A 26,493-nucleotide genomic window follows, 5' to 3' on the forward strand; every position below is an offset into this window, starting at 1 on the left:
AAGAAATTAAAAAAGAAATTAGAGAATACTTTGGTATGAATGTAAATGAAGACACAACATACTAAAACTTATGGGATGAAGGTAAAACAGTGTTTAGAGAGGAATTTATAGCTATAAATGCTTATATTGATAAAGAAGAAACATCTCAAATCAATAACCTAAACTTGCACCTTAGAACATTGGGTAAAGAATAGAAAACTAAACCTAGAGGAAGTATAAGGGAGAAAATAATAAAGATTATAGTAAAATTAAAGAGAATGCAAAACAACGGAATTAGTTTCACTAAATTTCTAAACCAAAAGCTGGTTCTTTGAAAAGATAAACGCAACTAATAAACCTTAAGCCAGACAAGCCAAGAAAAAAAGAGACAAGACTCAAATTACTAGATTCAGAAATGAAACAGGGCCAGGTGCAGTGGCTCATGCCTGTAATCCCAGCACTTTGGGAGGCTGAGGCGGGTGGATTATCTGAGGTCAACGGTTCAAGACCAGCCTGGCCAACACAACAAAAACTCATCTCTACTAAAAATACAAAAATTAGTCAGGTATGGTGGCAGGTGCCTGTAAATTCCAACTACTCAGGAGGCTAAGGCAGGAGAATTGCTTGAACCCAGGTGGCAGAGGTTGCAGGAGCCAAGATTGTGCCACTACACTCCAGCCTGGTTGAGAGAGAGAGACTAAAAAGAAATGAAACAGTGGACATTACTATTAAAATTAAAAATTAAAAAGCATTATGAAGGAATATTATAATGACATGCCATTAAATTAGATCACAGATGAAATGGACAAATGCTTGGAAAGACACAAACTACTGAAACAAGCTCAACAAGAATTAGACAACCCAAGTAGACTTATAACAAGAGACTGAATTGTAACAACAACAACAACAACAACAAACTGCTCACAAGGGAAAGTCAGGGCCCAGATGGCAAGTCAATTCTACCAAACATGAAGAACTAATACCAATTTTTCAAACACTTTTCCAAAAAATAGAAGAGAAGGGAAAACTTTCCAACTCATTCTAGGAGGCTAGTTTTACTCTGATATCAAAACCAAAGACATCACCAGAAAACTACAAACCAGTATCTATTATGAATGTAGCTGCAAAAAACTCAATAAAATACTAGCAAACTGAATTCAGAAACATATAAAAAGAATGATATACAATGCCCAAGTGGAATTTTTTTCAGGAATGCAAGATTGATGTGACATCCAAAAACTAATGCAATTACTATATCACGTCAATAGAATAAAAATCAAAACCCACATAATTATCTTAAAATGGCAGAAGAAGGATTTGACAAAAATCCAAGCTCTTTTCATGATGAAAATGCTCAGGAAAGTGGGAATTGCACTGAGTTTCCTCAACCTGATAAATGGCATCTAGAAAAAACCCTACATGTAACATCATACTTAATGGTGAAACACTGGAAGTTTCCCCCTAAGATCAGGAATAAGACATCATTGTCCACCCTCACTGCTTCTATTCAACAGTGTACCAGAGGTACTAGCCAGAGCAATTGGGCAAGAAAAATGAATCCAGATTGGGAAGACCAAAATGGTACAGCTATTTTGGAAAATAGTCTCTATTTTCAGATGACATGATCTTACAAAATGCTAAGGAATCCACTACAAACTATTAGAATTAATGAGTTCAGCAAGATTGCAGGATATAAGATCAATGTACAAAAATGAATTATATTCCTATATATTTGCAATGAACAATCTGAACATGAAATTAAGAAAACGATTGCATTTATAACAGCATCAAAAAGAATAAAGTGTTTAGGAATATATTTAACGAAAGAAGTGTACAACTTATACTTTGAAAACTGTAAGACATTGTGGAAAGAAATTAAAGAAGATCTACTAAGTGGGAAACATCTCATGTTCATGGATTAGAAGACTTAATTTTGTTAAGATGTTAATGTCCCCCAAATTGATCTATAGATTAAATGCAATAACTATAAGAATCCCGGATGACTTCAGAGAAATTGACAAGGTGATTCTAAAATTCATATGAAATTGCACGAGACCTAGAATAGACAAAACAATCTTGAAAAGCAAAAACAATCTTGGAAGACTGTACTCCACATTTCTTGATTTCAAATGAAAACTACAATGATCAAGATAGTGTGGTGCTGGCACAATGGATCAATGGAATAGAATTGAGAGCCCAGAGATAAACCCATGTGTCTATGGCCACTTGATATTCAAGGAGACCATTCAGTGGGGAAAGAATAATCTTTTCAACAAATATTGCTGGAACAACTCCAAATGCAAAAGAATGGAGTTGGACTCTTATATCACACCACATACAAATATTAACCAAAAATTGCTAACTATAAAAAAATATATTTTATACTTATATAATATATAATATATTGTATATATATATTTGCAACAGGGTCTCACTTTGTCTAGGCTGAAGTGCAGTGACATGACCATGGCTCACTGCAACCTCAATATCCCAGGCGCAAGTGATGCCCCCACCTCAACCTCCTGAGTAGCTCAGACTATAGGAATGTGCCACTACACCCAGCTAATTTTTTTAAAAAATTTTTTGTAGAGATGAGGGTTTCACTATGTTGCCAGGGCTGGTTTCGAACTCCTGGGCTCAAGCAGTCCTCCTGCCCCAGTCTCCCAAAGTGCTGGGACTGCAGGCATGAGCCATCACACCTGGCCTAATATAATATTCTTAGAAGAAACCAGAGGTAAATCTTCATGATCTCAAATATGGCATTGGATTCTTATATATGATACCAAAAGCACAAATAACACAAGAAAAAATAAGCTGAACTTTATCAAAATTTAAAACTTGCGTGCTTCAAAGAATACTGTGTAGAAAGTGAAAAGATAACCTGCAGAATGGGAGAAAACATTTGCAAATTATATATCTCATAAGGGACTTAAATCTAGAATGTATAAAATATATTTTTATATGTCTCAAATAGATTTTTAAAATCCACATATATAACCTATATACTTATATGTTTAGAATACATAAAAATCTAGATATATTAGTATCTATATATCTCTAGAATATATAAAATATAATATACAATTTTATGAAATAATAAAAAGTTGAAGAACTGTTACAACTCAATAATAAAGAGAAGCTGATTAAAAATGGGAAAAGGATCTGAACTGACATTTCCCAAAGAAGATAAAAAAGCAGTGAATAAGCAAATGATAAGATACTTAACATCATAAGCCATCATGGAAATACCAATCAAAACCACTATGAGATTTGCTGCATACCCACTAAAATGGCTATAATAAAAAAGACATAATTACAAGTGTTGACAAGGATGTGGAGCAACTAGAACTCTCATCCACTGCTGGTGGGAATGTGAAGTAGTGCACCCACTTTGGAAAGCAGTCTGGCAGTTCCTCAAACGGTTAAACATAAAGTTACCATATGACCCAGCAATTCCACCCCTAGGTATCTACCCAAGAGAATGAAAACTTATGTCCACACAAAATCTTGTACACAAATGTTTCCTGTAGCACTATTCATAATAGGCAAAAGGTAGAAGCAACTCAAATGTCCATCAGTTGATTAATGGATAGCTAAAATGTGATATGTCCATACAATGGAATATTATTCAGAAATAGAAAGAAATCAAGTGCTGATACATGATACAACATGAAAGAATCTCAAAAATATTATGCTGAGTGAAAGAAATTAGTCACAAAAGAATACAAATTATGTATTCTATTTATATAAAATACCCATAAGAGACAAATCTATGGGAACAGAAAGTAGATTAGTGGTTGTTTCGGGTTAGGGAGATACGGGGAGATAAGGGGTGATAGCTAAAGCCTATGGAGTTTATTTTGAGACAATGAAATGTTCTAAAATTGACTGTGGTGATGATGGTTGCATATATCTGTCAATATGCTACAAACCACTGAATCATCACTTTAAATAGGTGTGGAATGTAAATTATATCTTGATAAAACTTATTTTGAACTAAAACAGAGGTTTAGTCTCTTTCTTAGAAATGATGATCCACTGTTTCCTGAGCTGGCTGAGCTGGAATGGTTCCCAGAGGTCTCCCAGGGTAAACTCCTCACCTTATGAGTCTTTGCAGCATTTCTCTCCCACTCCCCTCCCGCATCCAGTTTGGGCCACTCATAAAAAATAAAATGTTCCCCTGTGATAGAATCATCATGATTTTAAATATGTCTTTCAAGGTTGGGCGCGGTGGCTCACATTTATAATTCCAGCACTTTGGGAGGCCAAGACAGAAGGATTACTTGAGGCTAGGAGTTTGAGATCAGCCTGGGCAACAGAGTGAGACCCCATGTCTACAAAAAAATTTTTTTAATTAGCTGGGCATGGTGGTACACACCTATAGTCCCAGCTACTCTGGAGGCTAAGATAGGAGGATCAATCGAAGCCCAGGAATTCAAGGCTACAGTGTCACTGCACTCCAGTCTGGGCAACAGAGCAAGACCCTGTCTCTAAGAAAAAAAAAATGTCCTTCAGTTCCTTGTTGGCAGCCCCTGGTGGGCAGGTAGCATAATGAAACATCTCTGCCTTCACACATGTGGGAATACTTGCCTGGTGTGGGTGGGTATTATGGTCCACATGGAACGTGCAATTTAATATCTCCTAGTGAGCTATCCTGATTACCCAAATGAATATCATAAAAACTTCAGCTATAATTTATCAGCTAAAAATATAACAACTGTCGCCACTATTGGTGGATTCTTATACAAATTCAAAGGTAATGAAAAATCTCACTGAGACTGGCTTAGGAATATCAGAAAATCAGTTGCTAGTTTCTGCCGTGCAGACAGATACTTACATGTTACACAAATATTTCTATTTGGGCAGGGTAAACTTAGAGAAAAGTCATTGTGTTTCAGACTCAAGATGCCATTCTGAAATGAAACATTTAAAAATGTATTATTTGTGTGGTTAAAAAAAAATAAGAAATGCCTCTTTCTAAAAAAGAGCTCTTTGCCTACTACCCGCCTTTCCACAGAGGAAAGACATTGGGTTTTTTGTTTTGTTTTTTTTTTGCACTGCCTCACTTATAACAGCAGATTGAATAGCAAGAGCAGAGTAAAGGAGAAGAGTTAGAAAGGAGAGAACAGGAGTGGCGGTTCCTTTTCTCCTTCCTCTGGCTTCGCCTAAGCCCCCTGGAATGCTCTTCGGAATATGGGTGTCTAGCGGCAGGGGATCAGGATAACCAATCCCCTCAATCTGATGTCCAGCAGAGGCGGACACATGGCACACTGTCAACAGATGTTTACGGAGAAGATATAAGATAAAGCAAGAAAGAAAGGTGAAATCAGGACGTATTATGTATCCAGCACTGTGCACACGGACAGTCCCTGGACTCAAGTCCTCAGAGTCTAGCTGAGCAGACACACACACATACCTCACACACGAGTGTTCATGTTGATTAGAGGAAAAAGTACTAATACCTGCCTTGAAGGGAAGTAGGGACCTCATTTTAAAAATTTACAGCTAAGATCTGAGTAAGTGAGTTGAAGATCTCAGTGAGAGTGGAATGCTGGCTGAATTGAAGCTTGATGGACTGTAAGATTAAGGTCTCGGCTTTCTGTGCTCTCTGGGTTTTCACACTAAGCTGGCTGGCGGTTTCTACGTTCTGTTAACCACATGACTGACCTCAGTCAGAGATCTTCATCTTGATCAGCTGAGATATCTCAGAAGAAAAGAAAAGAAAAAGAGAAAGGGAGAAGGGAAGAAGGGAGGAAGGGAGGGAGAGAGGGAGAAAAGAAGGAAGGAGAGAGGGAGGGAGGGAGGGAAATGAAAAGAAAAAGCAAAAGCAAGGAACTCTAATGGATTACTATAAATCCTTCTTTTACTGCTAAGATTTTTGGCCATGTCCCAAGTCCTATTATTTATTCCCAGCTCTGCCTCTGAATCATAACATTATAAAACTGTCAAAGGACTTTTAAGATGCTGTAATACTGCCTATCATGTTACAGATGAGAAGACTGAGGCCCAGAGAGGAGAGACCTTCCCACAAGCACAGGAATACGATTAATGGCTGAGCAAAAGCTGAATTCATGCTTCCTGATCCGAGGCTAGTCTCCCTCCACCACACCAAAATCTGGCCCCGACACTCCTGAATGACTCAAGCATGACAATTACATCTTCAAATATTCACACTCAGTGGGAGAGAAATGAGGGCTCAGAAACAGGAGTAACATGGAACCTTCTGACAGGACTAGAAATGGAAAGAATAGACTGATGAAGTCTCACCATGTAAACCAAGCCTGAGTCATCAGATCCTCTGCTTAGCTCTCAGCTGTAAGGTGCTGGGGACTTTTTAGGAGATGGCGAAGACCCTCTCAGAACCAACAGTCGGCCGGGCATGCTGGCTCACGCCTGTAATCCTAGCACTTTGGGAGGCCGAGGTAGGAGGATTGCCTGAGCTCAGGAGTTCGAGACCAGCCTGGGCAAGGCGGTGAAACCCCATCTCTACTAAAATACAAAAAATTAGCTGGGTGTGGCAGCAGGCGTCTGTAGTCCCAGCTACTTGGGAGGCTGAGGTGGGAGAATCGCTTGAACCTGGGAGGCAGAGGTTGCAGTGAGCCGAGATCGCGCCACTGCACTCCAGCCTGGGTGACAGAGCGAGAGACTTCGTCTCAAAAAAAAAAAAAGAACCAACAGTCACACCAGAGCAAGCCCTGTTTTCTGGAGTCTGGGGAGGAAATTCCCTCTCAGGTGCAAAGGATGCCTGATCAGACCCCTCTCCAGTGGGGACACTGGGGACTGTGGATTTTCCGAGAGCACAGTCCCGACGCATTCCATCAGCACAGCTGTGTGCAGGGGGGTCGGGGTAGGGGGCGGGCAGTTGAGGGGAGGAAGGAGTCAGGCTGTGTCGAAGTGCTGCACTGATGACCCGTGCCACCACGGGACTCTTTAGGGCTCAGCCTCCTCACCTGGAATGTGGGACAGGCACTTTCCTGTTCCTAAACTCACGATTTGTTATGCATTCATTTGAAACGTTCACACTGGGAGTAGCACACTGACATCCCTCTGGGGGCCAGGCACACAAGTGGAGGAACTGGAGGTGGGACAGGAGGCGTGGTGGCAGCTGGGAACGTGAGCCCGTGTCTGAAGGGGGCCGTCCCTGCTTGCTGCAGTCCATTATTGCCAAGTGGAAATATGGGCCAGTGTGGCTAGTGTTTCCAGTTTTTAAAGATAAGTAGGAAATGAAATTTTTATGTGAACTCTTCTAGCTATTAAGCATTGGCAGCCGAAAGTGCTGTGCCTGCCAATCAAAACATGTGTGCCCGCTGAATCCAGCCTGCATACTTCCAGTTTGCAACCCTGCATGCGCTCCTGTCCTTTCTCTCCCATTTTATAACTCACACAAAGGTCTGAGGGAGTGGGGGTGGGAGCCCAGGCAAGGACACGTTAGAAAGACCAGGGCCTTTGGAGTCAGCCAGACTTGAGCCCAAAGCTTTGATTCGATAATTTCAGAAGTATGCGGCCTTAAACATGGTATTGAATTTCTCTAACTTTTCTGTAAAAGAATTTCTCTTATTGGGTTGTTTCAAGGATGAAATGAGATGATGTATGTATTAATAACAAGTTTGAGCCTGACATCAATAAATGATAGTGACCTACACCAGGTGCTTAATGAATCCCAGCAGTGGAAAGGTCCTGAGGCCTCATCTAGTCTGGTCCCACCAAATGAGTGTCTGCCTCCTGGATGCATGGGGACTAACCACTCCCAAGGCATTCCTTCCACTTTGGGACAGCTTTGCATGTCAGAAAGTGTTTCCTTAAGTCAAGCTGAAATTCTTACATAGTTGTTCTGCCATCTAGGATTATAAAGATGAAGCTTAATCTCTTTTTCACATAAGAGAACTTTGAAGGAGACTGTCACTCATGTCTCTTATTTTCCCACCCAGTTCTTTATATTTTTAGATTAAATATTTCAGTCCTTTCAATTGCTCCTTGCCAATGAAAATAACAAAATCATCAAATTACTTAATGTTCACAACCCTATAAGGCAGGCACCCATTTTAAAGATGATGACAATGAAGTGTAAAGGGATTAATAATTTGCTTGAAATTCCTATTTGTAATATCCCTTTTGAGGTGTAAACTAAACAGTAAGTCTAGCATCACCTAAGTCTGGCACCACCTTTATTCTGGGTGCTATATATTTCTTTCTTTCTTTCTTTCTATTTTTATTTTTGAGACAGAGTTTCACTCTTGTTGCCCAGGCTGGAGTGCAATGGTGCCATCTCAGCTCACTGCAACCTTTACCTCCTGGGTTCAAGCGATTCTCCTGCCTCAGCCTCCCAAGTAGCTGGGATTACAGGCATGTGCCACCATGCCTGGCTAATTTTGTATTTTTAGTAGAGATGGGGTTTCACCATATTGGTCAGGCTGGTCTCAAACTCCTGACCTCAAGTGATCTACCTGCCTCGGACTCCCCAAGTGCTGGGACTACAGGCCTGAGCCACCATGCCTGGCTGGGTGCTACATATTTCTTAATGTATCCCAAGATTGGATACATTCTCTTAGTAAATATGGAGTCAACTGAAAGTCTGAAGTCTTTTGCATGTGTGCTGTCTCAGTCATGGCTTCCCCCATCCAGTATTAGGGTAGATAGTGGGTTTTGCAAGCCAAATACAGGCCTTTATATGTATTCCTGCTACATCGCATTTTGCTAATCCCTGTTCACCGCTCTAGTCTGATGGAAAATTTGGGGATTATGATTTAGTCACATGATGTGATTTTGACCCCCACATTTGTCTCATTTTCTCAGTGTGCCCTCAATTTCCTTTTTAAAGTCAAGGAAGTCAGGTAAGACTAATCTATTTAAAAATCCTATGTTTCTTTCATTTGACAAAGACTTACTGAGCACCTTCTGTGTACTATACCCTGTGTTGGGTCCGGGGGGTATCATGGTAAGCAGGATGGCCTCAGTCCTGTCCTTAGAGCCTGTGAGAGGTCAGTCCTGTGTGAAAGGTCAGCAGGAGCACCATCCCGAGTTTGGGAGGGCCTAGGGTGGTTCCCAGAGGGGTGATATTTAACTTGAGACCTGAAAAATGATGAAGAGTGAGCTGTTACAGAAGAGCTGGGTGGGGGAGTGGGGAAGGGTGGAATGTCCCAGGCAGAGCACCCCCCGTCTACAACCCTTTTACGGTTCTTTTCCCATCATGCTTTGCAGTATGGTTAATTGTAACTCATTTTCTTTGACCCGCCAAACTGGAGGCCCCCTAAAAGTTGTGGGTATCATCTTTGTACTTCCTACTCTGTCTGGCACAGTGTTTTTCACACATAGGGATTACTACTGATCACTGCTGCCTCCTAAGTGTTAGGTAGTCTATATTATCTCATTTAGTCTCCTAATAGCCCCCGAAGTAATACTCTTCTCATTTTACAGTTGAGAAAACCAAGCTCAAAAAATGGTAATAATGAGTGGTAGTATTAATAATAACAAACACTTATATAGTACATACTATACACCAGACACTGGGCTCAATGTTTTGCACATATACACTCTTGACTATGGGAGGTGGTTACAGGCAAGAACTTTGTTGCCATCTCTGCCATGCGCTAGTTACATAACCTCGAATAAGTTACTTACCCTTTCTGAGAAATAAATGGAGATGACTATGATAATAATTTCCCACTAATACCACGATCAAGGCAAGGATGTTCTCTCTCACTACTACTTTCCAACATCACACTGGAAGTCTTAACTAATGCAATAAGACAAGAAAGGGAAATAAAAGGTATACAGACAGGAAAAGAAAAAATAAAATTGCCTTTGTTCACAGATGATGTGATCATCTGCACAGAAAATCAAAAAGACTCAACAAAAATACCCCCAGAACTAGTAAGAGATTATAGCAAGCTTGCAGGACACAAAGTTAAATTCAAAAGTCAGTTGCTTTCCTATATACCAGCAATGAAAACAAGTAGAATTGAAATGAAAAACATAATACCATTTGCATTAGCACCCCCAAAAATGAAATACCTAGACATAAATCTATCAAAATATGTATAAGAATCTGTACATATGATGAAAACTACAAAACTATGATGAACAAAACTGAAGAAGAACTAAATAAATGGAGAGATATTTCATCTCGGATAAAAAGATTCAATATTGTTAAAATGTCAGTTCTTCCCAACTTGATCTGCAGATTCAATGCAATCCCAATCAAAATCCCAGAAGTTACTTTGTGGATATGGACAAACTGATCCTAAAGTTTATATGCAGAGGCAAAAGACCCAGAATAGCCAACACAATATTGATGGAGAAGAACAAAGTTGGAAGGTTGACACTACCTAACTTCAAGACTTACTACAAAGCTATAGTAATCAAGACAGCGTGATATTGGCAAAAAAATATACAAGTAGGTCAGTGGAACAGAATATAGAGCCCAGAAATAGGCTCATGTAAATACAGTCAACTGATCTTTGACAAAGGAGCAAAAATCATCTTGTCAATAAATGGTGCTGAAAAACTGGACATCTGCATACAAACAAACAAACAAAAAATGAGTCTAGACCTTACACTCTTTAGAAAAATCAAGTCAAAATGGATCATAGAGACCTAAATGTAAAATGCAAAACTATAAAACTCCTAGAATATAACCAGAGAAAACCTAGATGAACTTCAGTATGACAATAGCTTTTTAGATGCAACACTAAAGGCATGATCTACAAAAGAATTGATAAGCTGGATTTCATTAAAATTAAAAACTCCTGCTCTGCAAAAGACAACATCAAGAGAATGAGAAGACAGGGCACAGATTGGGAGAAAATATTTGCAAAAGATACAGCTAAAATGAATTGTTTTCCAAAACATACAAAGAATTCTTAAAACTCATCAGTAAGAAAACAAACAACCCTGTTTAAAATGGGTCATTTCACCAAAGAAGACATACAGACCACAAATAAGCATATGAAAAGGTGCTCCACTTCATGTCATTGGGAAAATGCAAACTAAAATAACAATGAGAGACCATTACGTACTCATTAGAGCAGCCAAAATCCAAAACACTACCACCAGCACATGTTGGCAAGGAGGCAGAGTAATAGGAATTGTCATTTGCTACTGGTGGGAATGCAACATGAGACAGCCACTTTGGAAGATGGTTTGGCAGTTTCTTACAAAACTAGCTATTCAACTGCCCTAAAATTGAGCAATCATGCTCCTTGGTATTTGCCCAAAGGATCTGAAGAATCAGATCCACACAAAACCTGCACAGGGATGTTTATAGCAGCTTTATTCATTATTGCTAAAACTTGGAAGCAGTCAAGATGTCCTTTGGTAGGTGAATGGGTAAATAAACTATGAACATAATTATATAATGAATATAAAAATATATAAACTATGAAGATAAAAATATTTATATGATGGAATATTATTCAGCAATAAAAAGAAATTAGATATTAAGCCATGGAAAGACATAGAGGAACTTTAAATGCATATTACTAAATGAAAGAAGCCAATCTGAAAAGGCTACATACTGTATAATTCCAACTACATGAATTCTGGAAAAGGCAAAACTATGGAAACAGTAAGAAAGATAAGTGTTTGCCGGCTGGGCACGGTGGCTCACACCTATTATCTCAGCACTTTGGGAGGCCGAGGCGGGTGGATCACGAGGTCAGGAGCTCAAGACCAGCCTGGCCAACATGGTGAAACCCCGTCTCTACTAAAAATACAAAAATTAGCTGGGTGTATTGGCGGGCACCTGTAATCCCAGCTACTTGGGAGGCTGAGGCAGAAGAACCATTTGAACCCAGGAAGTGGAGGTTGCAGTGAGGTGAGATTGCACCATTGCACTCCAGCCTGGGTAACAGGATGAGACGCTATTTCAGAAAAAAAAAAAAAAAAAAAGAAGATAAGGATAGGTGTTTGCCAGGGGTTGGGATGAAGGAAAGGATGACTTAGTAGAGCACAGAGGATTTTCAGGCAGTGAAAATACTCTGTATGGTACTGTAAGTGGATACATGTCATTGTATGTTTCTCCAAACCCACAGAATGTCCAACACCAAGGGTGAACCCTCATGTAAACTTTGTACTTGGGTGATTATGATGTCTCACTGTAGGTTCATTAACTGAAACAAAAGTGCCACTCTGGTGGGGAATGTTGATAATGAAGACTACGTATGTGGGGACAAGGGGTATTTAGGAAATCTCTGTACCTTCCTTTCAATTTTGCTGTCAACCTGAAACTGCTCTAGGAAAAAAAAAAAAATCATACACACACACATACACGCACACACATCTAATTTTTAAAATGAGAGCCCTACTTCACAGGATTGTTGTGAGGATAAAATCTGTTAACGAATGCAAAGTGCTTAGGATGGCACCCAGCATGGATTAAGATCCACCTAAATGTTAACCATTCTCCTTATTAAGTAATTTGTCCAAAGTCAAAGAACTAGTGAGTATCCGAACAGGGATTTGAAACCAGTCTGAAGCCTGGATCATGTTGTTTCAACTGTAGCTTATTAATTGATATTTGATGAAGGAAGGAAGGAAGGGAGGGGTGTTTACTGCTTTAGTAAGCTACCTATTTTGAACAACACAATCAGCTAGCCAACAGAATTCAGCAAAAATACATCAAATGACACACAACAAATATTTTAAATAGTTAAAGGAAAAACTGTAGAATATTAGAACTGGAAGGACCATAAAGATAAAAACAGATCACCTCCTCATCTCCAAGCAAGGCAAGCATTTCATTATCATTGTTAAAGTTATGAAATGCCAGAAACGTAAAGCCTTTTCAGCTTAAGGGGATTTCTTCTGAAAAAGTCCCTTGCTTATTTTTCTTAAAAGATCACTTGAGGGAGATTTTTAAAAATCCTTAAAACCATAAAGTTTTGATCCATTGTTTTTCGCACTTCTTGATTGTAGGGGAAAAAATGAGAGAATATGGTCAGTTTTATTGCCTTTGGACTTCATTACCATCTTTAGATTTCTTTTCTTTTCTTTTCTTTTTTTTTTGAGACGGAGCCTTGCTCTGTCACCCAGGCTGGAGGGCAGTGGCGCAATCTTGGCTCACTGCAACCTCCACCTCCTAGGTTCAAGCGATTCTCCTGCCTTAGCCTCCCGAGTAGCTGGGACTATACACATGTGCCACCACACCCAGCTAATTTTTTTGTACTTTTAGTAGAGATGGGGTTTCACCATGTCAGTCAGGCTGATCTTGAACTCCTGACCCCAAGTCATCTGCCCACTTCAGCCTCCCAAAGTACTGGGATTACAGGCGTGGGCCACCACGCCCAGTCCATCTTTAGATTTCATAATTCCACCACAGTCATCAACTTTTCAAAGTCTTAAGTTGTGTCCAAGTAGCTTATTCAGGACTATGTTCATTCTGATTCTTTTTGAGTACTTATATAGTTCTACTAAATGCCTGACGATGTATAACTGCATTGTTGCTAGTAAATCTTAGCAATGTGGCTCTAGAGAGATGGCATGTGAAATTTTTTTCTGGTATGGATTTTAGAGAGCCCCAGAAATTGTTTTCTCTCTGAGGGAATGGCCTGAACACTTTACATGTCCACACACCAAGTGATAAGGATGAAATTCCTAGGACATCCTAGGAGAATACATGGTCTGGGGCAGAGGCCAAGGAGAGAAGATGCATGTGTTCCTGGCTGCCAACAAGTCTACCAACATGAGTGGCTTCTGTCCCAATCACATGTCAGGGTCTTCTATAGTCAAACTCCCTTGGTGTTTATTGACAGAAATGTTTTTAGAAGGAAAATGTGACATGGCAGGGCTTAAAGATATCAAGAATGTCTTCCATCCAATTTTCACATAGCTGGAAAAGAAAATGGTTAAGAGTTAAGTTACTGTTCTCTAAACTCTCGCCATGTGGTCCTAATCAGCTGTCTGCCAGTGATAGATAGAATGAATAATCTCCTTCATACTTCAGCCCTAGAGGGAGTGCACAGTCAAGATGTAGAGGGGTCTAATTCCCAAGAAAAAATCTGCGATTGCAAACAACAACATCAACAGTGTGTATTTTAACACCTAGAAATATCTGTTTCCCCTCTTTCACATCTTCATCAAAATGAAAAAATAAATCCAGCAAAACTTGACCTTGTACTAGGTTTTTGATGAAGATGTGTGCAGATGGGCCGGAAAATTCCTAGGAGTTCTTTAGAGAATTTGAAGGACAATTCTGCAGATGCACGTCAGTCTCAGGTTGCTGCCATTCTAGGAATCTCACTTGGGTTTCCAGACATGTCATCCAGAGACTGAGAGTCCCACCTTTGTTCACCCCAACATATTCACCAGTCTCCTGAGCAAATGCATCCAGTAGGGATGTGAGAGGAAAAACAGGATCCATCACCCAACCTGTCTGCATTTGTGGCCTCCTGGCAATGCAGGGACTCAAGTGACTCTATGGTAGGAACCCTAGACAATTCCTGATCAAAACTTTGGAAACCAGTTCCTACTGGAATATTAGTGGTAGAAGAAACACACATTTCAGAAAATACATGGAAGGAACCACATGTTAGGGATAGAGGTGAGATGAGTAAGGGAGGGAAGCTCTTTGCATGGGCAGGGGGAAGAGAGAATGAGGCCATGTGGAAAACAGAAATTTAAAACCAGAGAAGACTCTAGACATTAACCAAGCAACATTAGATAATGTTATAGATTTCCTAAGAAATCTATGCCTAAAAAATTCAACCAACTAATGTGGCTATGAGTTTGGGCTTTATTTTGGGAGCTTTCTTGTTTTCTTCCTGCAAAATGTAAACTGTTTTTGCTTATTTTCCCTTGGAGGAGAATTTTGATGAATAGAAACAATACTTTCTCTTTAAAGTTTATCTCATGAAATTATGACAGTGATTCCATTGACATATTTTTGAAGCTTTGGCAATCTGTTCAGCCATGTGCTGCTCTCTGCCCATCACAGTGCTGACCTGCATGAAAGCATGAACACCTCCTTTTGGTCTGGGGATGAAGGGACCACATTCCTGGTGCATTCCCACCTTACAAGGGTCCTTCTGATCCCCACAGGGGGAAAGTGGAGGCAGCGAGGCTAGGCGATAAAGCCTGCAGATTGCTACTCTGTTGATGTCCCTGCTGGTTCCATGGAGATGTTTATTGGACTTGCCATACCAGTCTGGCAGATTGGGCAACAAACACCATCTGCCCAACCATCACCCAGCTGGGCAGTGTTGGCTGAGCCTCCTGTGTGTGCCAAATTGTGTCAGCTCTGGGAAGGGATCTAAAGGCAGGCAGTGTTGGAGCAACAGCCACGCCTCACAGAACAAGAATAGCGCTCCCCATTAGGGGCTATTAACAGAGCCCTCTTCACTCCTTAGAGACCCACTTCGGAACAATAGTTATTCTTTAAAAAATAAAACTCGTGCTTTAAAAAATACTCACAAATCTGTGAGCCATGGTCCTAGAAAGTAACTGAGGGACTTCACAATTACAGGATTCTGTGACTTTGCTTTTTATGTCTCCCATAGAACAAACAACAGGGCCTTGTGTGGAGTAGGTATGTAATCAACATCTGCAGACCGATTCCTGCCGGTGGAAACTCCTGGGCCGAGGCTCTGAGTGGGAAAACTCAGTTCAGGAATGTAATGAGTGGATTGCACAGAGCCACCAAAAGCAGTGGACCCAGATCAGCTAAAGGAGAGGGCTTCTTTCCACAGCCACGTTTTCTCCAGGCCTCTGTTTCAGTACTGGTGTGCCCCTCCACACCCCCACCCCCCAAAAAAATCACAGTGCTTACAATTGGCACTGCTTACCTAAATAATAGCTATGGCCTATCCTGGTAATTTTTAAACTTATTATGCTAACTTTCATAATAAGAAATACATTTTATGTCAGACCCATTAAACACACACACACACACACACGTACATTTATGCAGGTAAAATGGATATATGCGTGTATAAAATTGAAACAAAAATAGTTTTACTAAACAACACTTACCCTTACTCTTTGCAATTTACTTGGATATTTTCTTTTCTATCCTGGGTTGGTTTTTCTGTTTTGAGACAGAGTCTCACTATGTTGTCCAGGCTGGAGTACAGTGGCCATTCACAGGTGCAATCACAGCTCACTGCAGCCTCAAATCCTGGGCTCAAGTGATCCTCTTGCCCCAGCCTCCTAAATAGCTGAGACTACAGGTGGATGCCCCAGCTCCCAGGTTTTTTTTTTTTTTTTTTTTAATGCAGGTTGCAACCCATTCATTTGATTCCATTAATGAATTTGGAGGCACATTTTAAAAAGCCCCTGCTCAACTTAGTAAATTTTTCCTCAAAAGAAAAAAATTAAATTCGAGGTTAAAAATTTTTAATAACTATATAATCTATGTTCTTAACAATTAAAACAACAACTCATTCATAGTTTGATGTCAAGAGCTACAACTCCAGTGCAGAGGGAATAGCCCTAACCTAGCTGGATCCTCATCCTGGCTTCTCAATGTATGAGCGCTGTCTAGCTCGTGCAAGTAATTGAGGCTGTTTTCTCATATATAACATGGAAGAAATACCAACTCTCTTTTTCTCAGAGATAATTAAGTAAAAGCTCTTAAGGAAAACTGAAGTTCAGTACAAATGAGTTCACTGCATCCTCCTCAGAATCGCCACTGCACTCCAGCCTGGGTGAGACAGCAAGACTCTGTCTCAAAAAAATTAAAAATAAAAGTAAAAATAAAAATAAAAAAAGAATCAGAATATCTGCACTGGTAGGATTTCTACTCGCTCAAGGTTTCATAGCCAGGTAGAGCTTTTTATTTTCCCCCCACTAAACACGTTTATATAAAAGCATAATTATTATTCTTTCCCAGAACATCTAAGTTGTTAGAAATTCTACTGCTTTCAGTTATATTCCCAATGCATCCGATAATGTTTCTACCTCAAATTATGCTGCTATGCAAATCTCATGAGTTTTATGCATATGGGGAAATCAACTGTGGAAAAATTTGTTGTAAAAATGCTCCAACCCATTGACTTTAATAGAGTCAGAGAGGAAAACAATCAAGTAAAGAGAAGCAGAAGAGAAGAGATGAGTTTCTTTTACAGGGATGAACTAGAAGGGATCCACCCACCCCCATCATTTTTGCTTTTCGATTATAATTTTTCAAGAGGAGATATTATGCTTAAATAGACCCTAGAAGCTTATGGCTAGTGAGAGAGAGATAAACTAACCTCACGGTGTGGGGTGTTGGGAGCTCAACACCCTGAGTTTAAGGTCTTGCTAACTAAGTTAAAGATATTGACAAGTCTTAAACACTTTGGAGATGCCATTAAAAAACTTGTCTGGTCAGTTTTCTTACTTTACAGTCATAATTAACACATTACAATAATATTTTCAATGAAATCTTCTAACTGTGAGAAAAGGCTGACCTAGAGCCAATTTCCTGTGTAGACCAGAGTGTCAGAAAAGAAGTGCAAAAGTGCTCCTTTTTCTCTCCAAGGGGATGAGGTTCTCCTAAATAGCCCCAACATTAATATTCTTCTAGAAATTGGTAGAAGAATTGTATTCTGTTATAATTAGGAGGTGCTTTGTAATTAGTTCCATTTCAACTTTTTGTTTATGACCTGGTATTTTGTAGCTATATTCAATTCATTTTTAAGAAAGCAATTTTTACAAATGTATACCATATTTTCCACTATTATGATTCAAAAGCCATACCAAGGGTATATCCAGAGAGGATGATGATAATGATGGTGCCTTTGCATCAATGTAATTTAGTGTGGCAAAGCTCCACCTGGCTGTGGGACCAAGTGGCCCCTTCCAGGATTCTGAGTGTCACACTGATTCCCCTTTCCCTCAGCCACTAAACCTCTGATAACCAAGGCCAATGAATCCCCCAATTCTATTAACTCACCTTCCCCACCACAACCAAAGTGAACTCGGGACACCGCCTTCCACCTGCTTTGATGCACAGAGCAGGCCCCTATCTGGTCTTCCTGCCTCAGTCTTGCCCCTTCCGATCTCCTCCTGCCACTGAGAATGTGAAGGGAAAAGCTGACCACCTTATTCCAGTGCTAGCACTTTCCCATGACTCCCCACAGAGCCCTGATGTGAAGTGGATTCTTGGTCCTTCGCTTGTAAAATGAAGAGAATGATGCTTCATTGGATGGTTGTGAGGATTAAATGGCATAAAGTAAATGAAACCATTTGTTTAAGTGAAAATAAATAAATATAAGAAATTATTGTATTGGTGGAAACTTAAATTTACTAGATAATTTGGTAATTAAGTAAAGTAGTTAAATATAATTACTTGGGTGCTTAAACTGATTTACTACATTATGCTAGAGGTTTGGTGGATTTACACAAGCTGGAATGATAAAGTGCTGATATTGATTTTTCTGAGCATTACATATTAGAGGTTATATCCTAATCAGTGCTCAGGTGGGAACGGTGCCTGTTACGCAGCAGGCAGTCAATAATGCCTAAGTAACAGTTTGTTCATAATTTGCATGCTGGATTTCATGATATGTAGACAGAGCTGCACTCCTGATTCTTTTTCTTAAAACGCTATTAGACTACAAATCTACCTTTTCAAAAGACGTGTCTAAATGCGGTTACTCATCCTCGGAGAAAAATAAAATGAAATCCCAATAATCTGCAGATGCTTATCGGGGCTGAAATCCCGCAAACATATTCTAAAGTAAATATTCAACAATAATAAATACATGATAACCAAGCTAATATCTGGCGAATAATCACAGCTGTGTATTAGGAAATGGTTGGAGTTTTATTAGTGCCAGAGACAATGCTCTGAGTCATCAGAGATAAGTTTTGTGCTCCTGAACTAAAATAAACCTGTCATGGAAGTGTTCAGTAACAATGGAAGCAGAAGATCAAATTTTCTCAGAGAGAGAGTTAACAAAATAATGAAAAGAGAGATATATAAAATACTAGGCTCCGCGGAAAAGTTATGATTGTTTAATGGATTATATCACAGTTATCTTGGACTTTAACAAGGTGTGATTATGAGACCAATATCACCCTACCAGGAAACAAATAACAAAATAGGTGTTACTATTGACAGTAGTACAGTTACAGGCCCATAGTAACTGTTCCCTAAATATTTGCTGATTAAATCAATTAGCAAACAAGATTCAGAAGGCTCTTCTATGGTTACCATTATTGATTCCAACATCTTTTAGTATCAGTGCTATTTAAAAATAGTAGTCTCATAATATTATCATACCAATTTTTCCAATGAGCTCATATAATATTCACACTATATGTTTGTATATATATGTGTGTATTCCATAATAACCTATGAAATACAATGCATTTCACAATCCTTCCTTATCCAAAAACAATCTTTGTGATAGATAATTTCCTGATGTCCAGCAAATTATGCAAGTGTTTTATGATATTGGAACTTGTAATTTTCTGCGAATGGTTGTGGACTATTACAGGAAGGCAGACACGATAAATACATGACCTAATGGCCACTGCTCCCCCACAGTCTTACACGAGACATCAATAATCAATCATGGCACTTTTTCCCACTAAGCCTGGAATTTATCCTCAATGTCAATTTTAACATGGTATTCCACACAGCACCTGTTAATCCATTCGTTTATGTGCAAGGCTCTCTACCAGGGAGGCACATTGCGGATAAAAGTAACCAGGACAGACGTGGACTGTGCCATCCCAGGGCTTAGATGAACAATGAATTTGACACTCAAAGTCATGATTGTTTGCCAGATCTGCTCTGTTGTGTAGTTGAAATGGAACTAATTCTAAGTAGCAGTGTCTCTCCTTTGTGATAGTAGGGGACTGAGTGGAGAGGCTTGTACTTCCTGGCTCCATAAAGCCATGGTGTCTATTGAATAGTTGAGGAGTTAAAGGTAAAAATAGCTGAACACTGTTTATTAGAAAACAAAAAGAGATAGTTTTCTTTTTATTCATTTAAGTGTTTAATTTGCAAGTCAGACTGATAAACCCATAGGAGAAAGTTTTATGAAAATATTAGAATGGGTACATTTTTCTCCCTCTCCCCTAGAGAGACAGGGGCAGTCTGTGACTCACTGCAGTGTTTTCCTTTCTCCACAAATGTCGGAAAGAACACAATATGCTATGTGGAATTAGAGAAAGGGAACAGATGGCTGAGTATATGGCTTTTTCCACCACTATCAAGCATGTTTTCTTTCCCCCTCAGCTGCAAAAGTACCTCTCTGAAAGTCTCTGCTGTTAATGCTGCACCTTCTCCACCCTTCCTTATTCCTGCCTGCCATCTTTTCATCCCTGCTTTAGAAGCGGGATGACTTCCCCAAGCAAAGGTCCCCGGCCTACCTCCCACTCCTACGTGGAAGTGAGCTGACTGCATCCCTTGATGGCAAACTGCTTGGATGGTTAGTCCCTTACAGTTATCTACCCGCTGACCAAGTGCAAAATGTCAAAACAGAATTTGGAGGATTGGGGACATGAAAGTGGCTCAGTCAAAATCAGGCTGATGGCAGCTACAAAGAGGTTACTGTCAATAACAGGCAACTGTTCTGCTGTCTCCTAAGACTAATCCTGAATCTGGATATGTACATGTTATGCTCAGGGAAAACACTGTCTAGTTGCCTTATTTTACAAATTAAAAAAAATCTCATGGCCAGGTGCAGTAGTAGCTCATGCCTGTAATCCCAACACTTTGGGAAGCTGAGGCAGGTGGATCACCTGAGGTCAGGAGTTCGAGACCAGCCTGACCAACATGGTGAAACCCCGTCTCTACTAAAAATAAAAAAATTAGCCGGGAGTGGTGGCAGACTCCCGTAATCCTAGCTACTCGGGAGGCTGAGGCAGGAGAATTGCTTGAACCTGGGAGGGGGAGGTTGTAGTGAGCTGAGATCGTGCCATTGCACTCCAGCCTGGGTGAGAGAGCTAGACTCCATCTCAAACAAAACAAAACAAAACAAGCAAACAAAAAAACAAAAAAACTACCTCACTAAAACATTAATTCTATTGTACTACCTCCAATGCAAAGACCCAGTTCTTGAACTCACCAGAAGGTAGACCCACAATGTATATTTAGCTATTGAAGTTGATGGTTGGTTGTTTTCTTTTGTTTTTGTTTTTTTTTAAACCTGATTCTGTGTCTGAAATGCCTACTAATATTGCTTCGTGTTCTCTACAGCCTTGTTTGTGTGCTTCGTGTTCTCTACAGCCTTGTTTGTGTGTGTGTGCCTTTTTCTTTAATCCCCTCAAGATGTGAAAATTGACTGGAACTAAACAAGGAAGAAGAAAGTGACAGGCCATTTTTATTATTCTTTCTCAGGGTTCCGATTTTACTGTGAGTTTCTACTTCTTAAAAGATTTTGCATTTCTTCCCTTTGAATGTTACTTCATTTGTTCATTCTCGAAGGAAGAAAAAACAGTATCATAAAAATTATGAATGAATGAAAATGTTTTTTTTACGAGTACCATAAAGAATGAATCAAACATGATTCATTTTTACCCTTTGCACTGTATCCTGGTCAGTGCCAGTTCTCATGTCATTGTAGTAGTTCCTCAGTGAACATGAAATAATACAACATTGTCCATTGGAACCAGTTAAATAACACTCAAGATAACAGCAACATTGTGTTTATTAATTTAGTAGAAACAACAGTATTTTACAGTTCCAACATATAAGAGAATGCAGCTGTGTTAAATGACAAAAATCATGTATTCTATTTTGGGCTTCTCAATCACTAAGGAATAGAACTAAAATCCTTTTATTCACTTATTCATCCAACTGTGGGCCACATACTGTGCTAGGAGCTGTGGGTACAGAGGTCACCTATACAGACCAGTCTCTCTCTTTGTGGAGCACACAAATGACTGACCAGGCCTTGACAATTCTGGTTAAAATTGACATTCATGAAAGTGTCTACAACTAGGATGGAATCTCTTTCCTAACCTGTTTCTTTCACACTCACTAGGAAAGCAATCCTTCCAATGGACCAGGGTAGATTTATGACTCATTGCAAAGCAACAGCAAACAGAATGTAGAAAATGGAAGTCTTACCACTAATAAATATATAGATTGCAGATTCTGTTTCCTTCTTCTTTGAAGTAGGTACAGCTAGATATTTGCAGCTGTAGAAGCCAGTGTGGTTTGCTTGAGCTGCATTCAAGGTCAAAGTACTGCAGAATTGTTTGCCATTTCTTCCACAGGCAGATTTAGTTATGCTTAGCCTTTTGCTTTCCTTACTCACCGTTTCAGGCAAAGACCATTGATGGGCTGCTTCCCCCCTGCAATCACAGATAAGAAAACAAAACGTATTTATGGCTGGGCCCTGGGCTCAGCACCAGTTCCTAAGTATTCATTTTATTAGGAAGTGGAAGTCCTCTCTTAAGTGTAGTCATCTTCCTCTTTACGGGAAAGCAACACATTCAGAAAAGCTGCAGAACAATACTCAGAATGAAGATGCAGAACTATCTGGGCATCCCTTCCCCCATTTCCCTGAGTGAGTAATGCTCTCCCTTCCCCATGAATCCCCTTTCATGGGAAGCTGGAGGGTATGGTTTGCACTTTGCAGATCACAGGAGATCACTGAGGTCCCTACCTTTTTACTCTGCCAGGGAATGATTATGCCTTAGGCATGGCGACTAGATTATTCCCAAACCAACACAGTCACTTACCTGCATTGGAGATGCAGTGTCTGGCCTGCTTGCGTGACGTGCTGGGTGCCTTTTAAACTCAGTTCAGGACCTTTTAATTTTGAACCTGAACTAGATCCTGAAAAACAAATTTTTAAAATGTGTTATTTATAAGTTGCCTTCTAACCTCTTTTTAGTTATCTTTCCATAAAGGTGAGTTTTTCCATTTTTAATTTATTTACATATTTAATGTACTTGCATCTTTAATTTATAAGCAAAAGATACACTAATACAAATTTCTCTTAACTCACAATTTTTTTCTAGCTCTACCCTTGCTCATAAATATTATATATCCTTTTATACCAAATGACCTAAATAACATCCAAAAGCCTATTTATGTAGAATGTTAATGGATTCATATAGGTTCAATGCAATTATATTAGAATATATAACTTGTTATGATATTCATATATCTAATAACTTAGTAAAAACTTTCAAGAATAAATGTCAGTGTCATCCAAAATATATTTTCTTTTTCTTTTTTTTTTTTTTTTTTGAGACAGAGTCTTGCTCAGTCGCCCGGGCTGGAGGGCTGGAGTGCAGTGGCCGGATCTCAGCTCACTGCAAGCTCCGCCTCCTGGGTTTACGCCATTCTCCTGCCTCAGCCTCCCGAGTAGCTGGGACTACAGGCGCCCGCCGCCTCACCTGGCTAGTTTTTTTTGGATTTTTTGTAGAGACGGGGTTTCACCGGGTTAGCCAGGATGGTCTCGATCTCCTGACCTCGTGATCCGCCCGTCTCGGCCTCCCAAAGTGCTGGGATTACAGGCTTGAGCCACCGCGCCCAGCCAAAATATATTTTCAATACTGAACTTTTTCCAGTGTGGCTCATTTAGTCCTGTAGGCCTGTCTCATCTTTTTTTCTGAATAAAAAGTACAGAAATTTTCCTGGGCTCTGGACTTAGTGCAATCATTAGTTGAGCAATGATATTTTTGGTCAATCATTTCCCTTTCTGAACCAGTTTCCTCATTTGGAAAACTAACTTTAGAATCAAAATCAGTTTTAGAAGCCATTTGGTTTGTCTTACATAATCTGTGAGTTCCCTCTATAGTGGTACAGTCAAAAGGGAACTGTTTGCACGCTTACGTGACATTCGACAAACATCTCACAGAGGACTGTTGTGAGGCAATGAAGTGAGGTGGTGAAAGTGCTTTAAAATCTACACATCTCTGCATGATGCAATAATGATATCCATTTTAGTGACTAGTTATGTCACCCTAGACAAGTCATCTCTCTTTCCAGATCTCAGCTCTCTTATCTGTAAAAAAGAGATTGGACTAGATGACCTTGAAATCTCTGACCTTCCATTTCTCACAGTCCCAGCCTGATATAGCTTGGATCTGACCCTCCAGTTCTGATGTTGAATTATAATCCTCAGTGCTGGAGGTGCGGCCTGGTGGGAGGTGTTTGGGTCATGGGGTGGATCCCTCATGCATGGCATGGTGCTGTCGTTTAGATCTGATTATTTAAAAGTGTGTGGCACCTGCCCACTTCTCTTGTTTCTCCCGTCACCGTGTGATACACCTGCTCCTGTTTTGCCTTTGACATGAGTGAGGGCTCCCTGAGGCCTCACCAGAAGGCGAGCAGATGCTAGCACCATGCTTGTACAGCCTGGAGAACTGTGAGTCAATTATACCTCTTAATAAATTACCAAGCCTCAGATACTTCTTTACAGCAATGCAAGAACAGCCTAACAGACAGCCTCATGATTTTTTGAACTATAGGTGCTACAGAGGCTGAGCCTCCCTTGAAGCTCTTATTGACCAATCAGAATACTATCAGTAAGGATCTCTCTCACCTCCCTCCTCCCCTCATCCCTCACTCTCTCTTCTCCTTCTCCCTCTTCTTCACCAGCCTCCTCCTCCTCCCGTCTTCCCAGGCAGCTGCAATGCCTCTGAAAGGCAGGGGATGAGGGGCCCAGGATTAGCGTTCCTTAGGCGGGAATAGAAGTTAGCAGGAGAGAAGAAAGAGATTCTTGGAGGGAGGAAAACTTAGTATTTGGCATCAATCTCGGGACATAGTTTTACTTTAAAAAATCAGTTTAAACAGGGGAAGCAAAGGTAGAAGCTTGAAGTGAATGGTCATGCAGGCTTTACCATTAGGTCACACAGATCTGTGAGATGAGATACGTGTGTCAAATACCCTGGTTATGCCCAGCAGTGCTCTCCAGCGTTTCTCTTGGGTTTGACTATCTCAAAGAAAGCTGGATTCAGTTAGAAGATCTGCATCCGAGGCTTAGCTTTTCCACCTACTGACTGCATGGCCTTGGCATCACTTCATTTGCTGCTCCTCAGGCTCCTCATGAGTGGAAATGGAAAGCCTGCGAGCCACCTCACAGGCAGGATGTGTGCATTCGGTGCTGTGCTGTGGAAGAGGCTGGCTTGCTGCCTGGCACGTGGCAGATGCCCACTGTCACCGACATCTAGGAGAATCACTTCCCCTCCCCTGCTTCTGTCAGAACATTTTGCTGGGTATATAATTTCAAAGATATTAAATTAACACGTGCTTTTCTGGTATTGCTGATGATATAAATTAATATCTTTTAAATTTTTATTTTATTTTTGAGACAGAGTTTCACTTTTTCTCCCAGGCTCGAGTGCCTTGGTGCGATCTTGGCTCACTCTGCAACCTCCGCCTGCCAGGTTCAAGTGATTCTCGTGCCTCAGCCTCCTGAGTAGCTGGGACTACAGGTGCGCGTCATCAGTGTGGCTAATTTTTTGTATTTTTAGTAGAGATGGGGTTTTGTCATGTTTGCCAGGCTGGTCTTGAACTCCTGACCTCAGGTGATCCACCCGCCTCAGCCTCCCAAAGTATTGGGATTACAGGCATGAGCCCAGCCGAAATTAATATCTTAAAAGTAACTTTTATCCTGGTATCAAAGTACTCCTAAATAAAATTGCTGAATATTAACTAAATTAAAATCCCTGTTTCATATGGATCCCATTGATCTATCAGATAACCTCCTAGATCAAGTCAACCCCTCCAGGTACCTAGGAACATATTTTCACTCATCTTTATGAGTTTCTTGAGGCAACACGTAGCCTGAAATCAGGGATCTGTGGAAACGCCAGGCTTTTCTAAAGCCACAGCCAGCAATGGATAACACCTGCCCTGAGAAACTACGCCAGAAGAGTTTCTGCCCTTCTTTACGGCGTGGAACTCTGGGGATTTAATTGAGCAATTGTTCATGTGCTGGAAAAGATCCATCGAAGCTTCCTGTGGAAAATTCTGGCATTACTTGTAGTTTTCTCTGTGGTCTGTCTGGAGATGCTGAGCGCTCCCGTCCAGGAAAAGAAGCAGTTCCCCTGTTTGTGACATGAAGTAAATCCCACTGCCTACATCTCGGTTTCCAGATCATATGAATCTTTCTTTATCAGCAACCTAGAACACCAGTACTCCTGACCCTCATCAGAGGAAACCGCTAACTTCAAAGAACCACGCAAAGCCCAGCTGAGAGAAGTGCTAGTTATTTATTTATTTTTGAGATGGAGTTTCGCTCTTGTCACCCAGGCTGGAGTGCAATGGCACAGTCTCAGCTCACTGCAGCCTCCGCCTCCCGGGTTCAAGCGATTCTCCTGCCCTAGCCTTCCAAGCAGCTGTGATTACAGGCGTGCGCCACCACACCCAGCTAATTTTTAGGTTTTTAGTAGAGACGGGGTTTCGTCATGTTGGCCAGGCTGGTCTCAAACTCCTGATCTCAGGTGATCCGCCCACCTTGGCTTCCCAAAGTGCTAGGATTACAGGAGGAAGCCATCGCGCCCGACAAGAACTTCTATTTACAGAAGATCTCTTAAACAGTGTGCCCTCTACTTGTTCCTGTCTGCACTCCCCACGCTGTCCCCCAACCAGAAGAAGACAACATAACTGAGTGGTTAAAAGACACT

At 40.4% G+C, this 26,493-nt stretch overlaps 1 protein-coding gene across 6 annotated transcripts in view; it reads right to left on the reverse strand.

The window, feature by feature from the left end:
* FLT1 (fms related receptor tyrosine kinase 1) overlaps window positions 1-26,493 on the reverse strand; it is a 196,101-nt gene that overhangs the window by 145,452 nt on the left and 24,156 nt on the right. For all 6 annotated transcript variants that reach the window (XR_013407803.1, XR_013407805.1, XR_013407804.1 and 3 more), the window contains exons 2-3: window positions 22,594-22,690; window positions 21,977-22,203 (exon numbers count right to left, since the gene is read on the reverse strand). Coding sequence is in view for 2 of the 6 variants with exons in the window: in XM_001117928.5 (XP_001117928.4) it covers window positions 21,977-22,203; window positions 22,594-22,690 (324 nt within the window). In the remaining 4 variants the exon portion in view is untranslated. The remainder of the gene's footprint in view (window positions 1-21,976; window positions 22,204-22,593; window positions 22,691-26,493) is intronic.

This window comes from Macaca mulatta, chromosome 17, assembly GCF_049350105.2.
Source record: "Macaca mulatta isolate MMU2019108-1 chromosome 17, T2T-MMU8v2.0, whole genome shotgun sequence".
NCBI classification, from domain to species: Eukaryota; Metazoa; Chordata; class Mammalia; order Primates; family Cercopithecidae; genus Macaca; species Macaca mulatta.